The sequence below is a fragment of the Chrysoperla carnea genome, chromosome 5, assembly GCF_905475395.1.
Source record: "Chrysoperla carnea chromosome 5, inChrCarn1.1, whole genome shotgun sequence".
In the NCBI taxonomy this organism is placed as follows: domain Eukaryota; kingdom Metazoa; phylum Arthropoda; class Insecta; order Neuroptera; family Chrysopidae; genus Chrysoperla; species Chrysoperla carnea.
In genome coordinates this window covers 13641812-13649704 of record NC_058341.1, presented here as the reverse complement: position 1 = coordinate 13649704, position 7893 = coordinate 13641812, and the positions used below count along the sequence as shown (strand labels likewise).

The 7893-nt window shown below is 28.6% G+C and overlaps 1 protein-coding gene across 1 annotated transcript; it reads left to right on the top strand.

The window, feature by feature from the left end:
* Nucleotides 1-1345: 1345 nt before the first annotated feature.
* On the top strand, nucleotides 1346-7584 carry LOC123300538 (segmentation protein even-skipped). Its single transcript, XM_044883122.1, has 3 exons — nucleotides 1346-1653; nucleotides 4436-4662; nucleotides 6853-7584. Exons 1-3 carry the CDS (start codon nucleotides 1467-1469, stop codon nucleotides 7546-7548), a joined length of 1110 nt encoding a protein of 369 aa, XP_044739057.1. The 5' UTR covers nucleotides 1346-1466; the 3' UTR covers nucleotides 7549-7584.
* Nucleotides 7585-7893: the final 309 nt, after the last annotated feature.

Below are 7893 nucleotides of genomic sequence, written 5' to 3'. Positions count from 1 at the left end.
CTTATATTGGTCAAATTATCCATTTCACTCTTTTAATTGGCTCAGTAGATATACGTTTAAAATTGAATAGTAAGTAGATATTTGTAAAATCAAGTTTTTGAAATTTGTAAAGTTTATTAAAAACAACTCACAATTTATACAAAATCCAAAAAAAAGCCAAGGAATATCCTCCTTTCATGAAGTTTTTGGCTAAAAGTGTTATTGAAACATGCAAAATAAGAATTATTTCGTATTTTGATGAAATTCTCTTTGAAGTTTACTCTCCAAATATCTTTACGGATGCAAAAACGGTGTTTATACCGTTTCTGAGTTATTTGAATTTTCTCAGAATAAAAAGGTTTGGAAATTAGTATGAAAATCCGATTGATGTTCGAAAATTCTCATGAAAATTTATAATAAATGTACGAAATAGCACGTAATTAACGATAGTTCACATTATCACTTATTTTATAGTCTTCTTCCGCGAGACCATGAAAATCATTCATTTCGTAAATTGCGCAAAATTTTTACCATAAAATTTTAAATGTAGCCAAATTCTAATGTCCATTTTAAATTTACCGATTTTTTTAAATGTATTTTTGGAAAATAATAGAAACATCTGTGCTAGTAAATTAAGTCGTATATTTCTTTAAATTAAGTCATTATTTAAGTATAATTAAGTTTTAACTTAACAAGACACAAAGAAAACAATTTCGTATATACAGAAGCCCAGAAATGATTGAGAATTCTTTTGTAAACGAAATTTTATTCAATATTTTAATAATTAAGGCTACCGAAAATTTCAAAAAAAAAAAATTATATATCACCGTTGGTGGCACAAACAAAAAGTTAAAAAGCCTCTATCAACTAAGTGGAAAAAATCATTTTTGATAAAAAGAAATAAATTATTTCTCAAATACAGACACCTAATTGCCACAATAAAAAAATTTTGGATTCGGAGAATTCAATACATTTTTTGTTGGGAACGGTGCAACAAAATTTTTAGCTGTATATAGTTTAACATGTAATCATTGTTCCAAACCTGAAAAGAACAATTCCCTAATTTAATACCATCTCCCTCAAAATACGTACATCCAATAAGGATGAAAATAGTTTATATACCATGAAATATTTATACATAGCCTGTACTTTCTCTAAACGTATATGTTAAAGTGAAATAAAAAATAATCATTACACCCACAATAAAATTGGATTTTTTTTTCCTAGTCAAGGGAGGGGCTAGCTCTTTTGTTATAGAAATGGTTAATATTGCCAATAAGTGTTGTGGACATTCGCTAAGTATTTTCAGTAGCAAGTTATCACTTGTTTAGGACAGTTTAACTAAACTTTAATCATTATCAAAAAATATTTATCGATTTTTTTTTGCTTCCAAAATATTTGTGTTTACGAGAAAGTTTTTGTATCAAAAATTTTTAAGTGTTTTTCATTATTAAGAGTGTAACCGAAAAAAAAATTAAGTGAAAATCATGCAAGGTTATAGAAATTCATATTCAAATGTGGATCATCATGGATCTGGAACAAATGGATCAACAATTGTTGTGGATTTAGTTCCTCCAGGATATCATCCATTACAACATCATTCCCATCAAGAATCACCACCACGATCTCCGGAAAGTACGGGAATGATGTATGAAAAATCTGTTAATATTAAAGGTAAGGAAAAACAAATTTTTAAACAATTTTGGATGTCTAAAAAATTTTGAAATATTCATTTTATTATATTTGTGGGCGAATTATAGGTATTAGCCATCCAAAAGTAAGCCGTCGGGAATTCTTGTAATCAAAATATTTACTCCAAAGATAAACAAATTTTATGTAATCATTAAAATAATGTGTTTACAATAATTTGCTAAATTTATTTGTAAACAACTTTTTTGGAATAAAATTTAGTTTTGGAAGAATTTGGTTAATCTTATTAAAAATACAAAAAGGATTAATTTTAATTTAGTTCAAAATATATAAATTTTAAGGAGTTAAGCCTACTTTAAAGTTAAGCCCTCAAAGGACAAGAAATCTTACGGTACTTGGATCAAAAGAAAGTTTGACAATTTTGGGTTTTATAAGGGGGCCATATAAAATTTTTGAAAGATATGTTGTTTGATATGATACCTAATAAAATAATTTTAAGGGATTTTTTTCGTCAAAATCTCCTGCTGTTTTTAAAATTAAATTATTCTACCGACAAACGTAATTTCGATTTTAATGTTTTTATAACTTTTTACGGAGGTATCTATTCTAGTCTGCTGCTTCTAAAGTTAACAACAAATTTTTCTAGAAATTTGTATCAAACTGTAATTTTATAAAAAGTTGACTGATTATTTACTCTCATGTTTAGTCAAGACTGATTATCTCGGAAAGTCTTGGTGTTGATTGGTAGATTACCTATATCATAATTTCGCGTCTGGTTATTTGAGAAAATTTGTGAGAAAGATATTTAAGGTAGTTCCTCCGCGACCGTCCAGTCAAAAAGTTTTGGACTAATACTATCATTCAGCGCATTAACTGTGCTATGACTATTATACATATACCATATATTATTTTCAAAAGACTGTAGTTCCTCACTACTGATTCTAGTATACATATAAACACACACACTATGACATATGCCTTTAACATTAGTCTTCATATCTTTTCCACAAAAATTATCGCTAAAACGAGTTATTTATTTAAGTTTTTTATCGAAACTATATGGTAAATAATTTTTATTTTTATTTATATATTTTCTAAATATAGTATTCTACATTATATTAGTTTTTCATAGAGATGGTGGACGTCATTCATTGGTAAATAAATATAATATTTGTAAATTTGTGTATTTTTATACACTTCTCCCATGTACACGTACAAATTGCGTCACTTTTAATTGCTAATATCTCATGTATGGCATGGTAAATCACCTTCTAATTTTAACAGCAAGTGTATTATGAATTAAATATTTTATATTCTGAGTTTTGAGAAATTCTTGGAATATCACTTTCGTGTAGGTACTACCTTAAGAGAAAAACAAACATTTACCATATTACTAATTAATTTGTAGTAAATAGAACTAGGAGAATAAATGAATAAATTTAAATAAATTGAACGTTTCGTCATGTATTTATAACTTTCTCAGGAACCTTAATTTAAACCAATAACAACTAAGGCATAAAATTAGGATAAATTATACACCATATTATTCTTAGTCCTTATATTTCCTACGAATTACGGTCATCGCTGAATCATTTGTTCTACTTAGAATATCGACATTAGAATCAGAAAACTAACTAGCGAAATTTATAGTATTTAAAAAGAACCGATTTTGAGGATCATGGCCTATTTTTAGTTGTTTCAGGTACGGAACTCTAAACTCGCACTTGAAACGTAGCTATAATTACCTTTCAAACAAAAAAAAAAATCAAAATCGGTTCATAAGTTTAGGCGCTACAATGTCGCAGACAGGCACACAAATAGCGGTCAAATTTCCCTTGTTTTTGGTTTGGGGGTTAAAAACGGGACACTTGAACTCCATAATTAAAAGCATGATTACCGCCCATTAAAAATAAAAGTAAATTTTTTTATCATAAGTAATATTACATTTAAGTACGGTATAATTTAAGTAATAATACTTGATAATCAATTTTTAAAAGCTTTTCTTATTAGATACATCCGACAACGACGCCATAATAGTATATTTTAAAATTAGAGACACTGATTTAAATTAAATCACAGTATTTATAATAATAAAAGGGGACGAAGAACGCGCCCACACGCCGCCAATATACACGTACGATGTTAGAGAATCGTAAGAGGTTGTTTCTGGTTCCCTGATTTTGTGTGTATGTTATACCGACGAACTATTATACGGCGACGAGATAATTTCAATCTTTGTTTTACTAATTTGTACTTTTAATATTTTTGAAGTATTACGGAAATCACTTAGATGTGACATACTCACATACACACACAGGCAGACTTCTGGAATTAGAGAATTGTGATGTGTGATTTCAAAAAAAGACAATTTACAAGTGTTTTTGTCGCCAATAAATTTCCTGTCTAGACTTTCTTTCATTTGTACTTACGGGTTATTGTGTTAAATGTTTTTTTTATTCCCTTTTTTTCTGATTTTTAATCGGTTTTATTTAATTTCTTACAAAATTATCTAAAAATTTGTAATCTACCAAGAAAAGTAGGTACACGGGACAGCACCCTTACCAACATTTTCAAAAAATACATTCAAAGACAGCTTTGTTACATTTTGCAAAATGATTTGGGTTTAAGCTTGTGGCATAGTTAAAAATTTGCCAATCTTAACTTGTCGAGCCAATCTCAATTAAAGAGAATTGGCAAATAAACTCTCGAACTAGGATTCGAACCCGGGCCTTCTGCTGGCTTTATATCTATAACTTATAATTTACATTTACATTTAAAATTTAATAAAAATTTTCTTTTTTTCCAGGTGAAACATGCCTTAGTTCCGATTTATCATCGAACAACAGCGCTAACTCCAACAATAATAACAATAATAACGATGCCAATAATGCAGCAATCCGTCGGTATCGAACAGCTTTCACACGTGAACAACTTGCTCGCTTAGAGAAGGAATTCTTTAAAGAGAATTATGTAAGCCGTCCACGACGATGTGAACTTGCCGCACAACTTGGTTTACCAGAATCTACCATCAAGGTAATTATCACCCATAATAATATCTTTTTTCATGGTTATTAAAAAAAAATAATGCCCCTTTTTTGTGACTGACTACCGGTCATCATCAATATTATGTGTTTTTAAAATAAACAACTTCATTTATTTACGTAGTTAAGTTTTACAAAAAAACATCGGTTAAATGTGTAAAATGATTTTACGTTAAGGGTATCGTAGTATAGATAAAAAGTATCTTAATTGCTTAATTGTCCGATTAAATCTCAAAAAACTGTCTCTAGGTATGATTTTAATGCTTCAAACTTGAGGAATATTGGTAAAAGTTTTTTTATGTAAATGGTAAAATGTTTTTAAAAGCACTTATTGGCTAAAAAACCAACATTTATTACGACTTTTTCTGCCATTTTTCATTTATTTTATCCAATTCATAAATGATATAAAAATTGTATGCTCTGAAACAACGCTAAGCTATTTAAACTTAATTATCTTCTTAGCTTTTCATTTTCTGTTCAGTTTTCTAACATATTTTAAGTTTTCTTACTTAGTGAACATTTTGTTTTTGAACCCTTGTTTGAAAAAACAAAAAAACAAAGAGAAAATTTTATTTAACTAAATAATTAAAATTTGGTTGATAATTAATAAATTTTTTAACAAAATTTTAATTTGAATAATGATTATTGAAGGTTATTTTATTGTGATGATGAGTCGAGTTTTTTGACAAAAAAAAAACATACAAATGAATCTTAGACATGTCCGTTTGTATTTGAACAAAAAAAAACGAAAAATATAAATATTAATAGTTTGGAAAAAGATAGATAAATATATGTATCTTCTTATATTTTTAATATACATAATGGATACATTAAGCTGAGCAATTAGCACATTACTATTAAATAAAAAGATATACCGCCATATAACTGGTTAGTGCTAATGAAGTGATTGCTAACACTAATACTTCCTTCACTCTTTTTCTGTATATTTATCATGTATTATTTGTGTGTGGATTTAGAAAGAGAGATGAAAAACTATATCCAGAAGATACCACACCAAAAAATGCATTTTAATATGTTTTTGTGATCATTGAGTACTTTACTTAAAATCTAGAAAAGCTTGTTTCATTTTCTCAGATATCGCTTTCTTATCTGTCTATTTTTGCTTGTTTGTTCGGTAAAAATTATGTATTTTAAAGTCAAAATACTCTTCGATGAGATAGGCAGTTGAAAATCACTGCGTGGGTGACAAACTAGTGAAAAAACAATATTTTTTTTTCTTCTATGCGCTTCCACCATATGTCGATAATGTTTACGCGTTTTATAGTATTAAGTTATTTCGATACCAAAGAAAAGAGAATCTAAAATATTTGAAATTTTATTAATCAATTAATCATCCTTTTATACATCTTTTGGGGGCAATTCATATCGATTCTCTGTTCGGTTTAGGAGAAATTAACTGTCAAAGTCAATGTTTTTACCAAAAAAAGTTTTTCATTTTTATGCACAGTTCTTAATGTTTGTATGATTTTAAAGCATAAAACTTGAGGAATATTGATAAAAGTTTTCGTTTTGGTATCGAAACACCTTAATTAAAAATTGGAAGTAATATCTCATTACTATTATTACAGAAGACATTTTTCAAGCAGTGTTTTATCTGCTTTTGATTATTTGCAATTATTTATATCGTTTTTTCCGTAAATCACCAAAATTCGGGGCCTTTAGAATTTGTTAGAAAAGATTGGTTTTTCACCGTGTTAAATATCGCGTTAAAAATATACTCGAACACAACTTACATTTGATGATGACATAAGATACGTAATAAATCTTAAAGTAATATGATGTATGCTCACTCTATATTTAATTTTAAATATTCAAAGATTTATATTTAATATTTTCTAATATTAAAAGTACACACATTAAAAATAATTATCATATTATTCCGCATTGGAGATGGTCTATGTATGAGCACACTAAGTGCTTAATTATCATTCATCAAACTTAAATACAAATACATTAATTCATTTCAAATTTCATTCATTAATTTATTTTAATTTTAAATAATTGTATAGACTGGCCATTCTCTCGTGCTACATATATGAACATGAACATGAAAATAGGAACGACATTTCAATAGTTTATTTTGTCTTTTTCAAGCTCGTTCAAATTCCATTAAGAACTTTTTTGAACTATTAACTAAATTATTATTTCTTTTTAATTCCAGGTTTGGTTCCAAAACCGTCGTATGAAAGATAAGCGTCAACGCATGGCATTAGCATGGCCTTATGCAGCTGTATACACTGATCCAGCATTTGCAGCTTCATTATTACATGCTGCAGCCGCAGCTTTACCTCCTGCACCACATCCAGCTATGTATCATCCAGCAACGTATCCACGTTACACAACATATCCAGGTGCAGGCGCAACAGTACCTGGATTTGGCCCATCATCATATTTACCAGCATTCCCTGGTTTACATCAAGATGCAATGCATCCTGGATTCTTCCATAAAGATTCAGCGAATGCAGCTGCACAAAATCAACAAACAGCTAATTCAAATGCCGCTGTTCAAGCTATGTTACAACAACAGTTTAATTTACCATTAACACCAGGACATCATAAAACAATGAATGCATTTAGCTCCGCGTCGTCGGGTCAATTACCTGGTGCTGCTATGTTATTACATCATAATACAACAACACCTCCACCATATACCACGACCAGTTCACCTGACTTATCCGATTCAAATCCAAGTCCACCAGCACCTGGTGTAATGGCGCAACAACAATCTGCTGGACATCATCATCAAGGTTTATTAGTGCCTGCTACATCAATTTCACCTGCATCTCCTGTACATTGTACAAATTTATCACAAAGTGATAAACCGAAATTATTTAAACCGTATAAAACCGAAGTGTAAATAGAAAAATTTGCTCATTTCTTGTATTATTGTTGATTTTCGAATTCGAGTTATTCAAATAACAAAACTTTACCACAAAATTTTATTGAAAAAAAAGTATAAAGTTTTGCCTAATTTTTTTGGTGAATTTGCTCGAAATTCCCTACTAATATTCGAGCAAAGTTTTTTATTTTAAAAATTGTGAGTTTTTGATATTTTAATAATTCGATTTAATAGTTTTACAATTTTGATTATTCGATGCACAAATCAATAATTAGTTCATTTATATTTAAAATACCAAAAATTTTTGGATTAATTTTTTACCAAAGAAAAAATTTGACAAAGATGAGATACCTCGCAATTAAT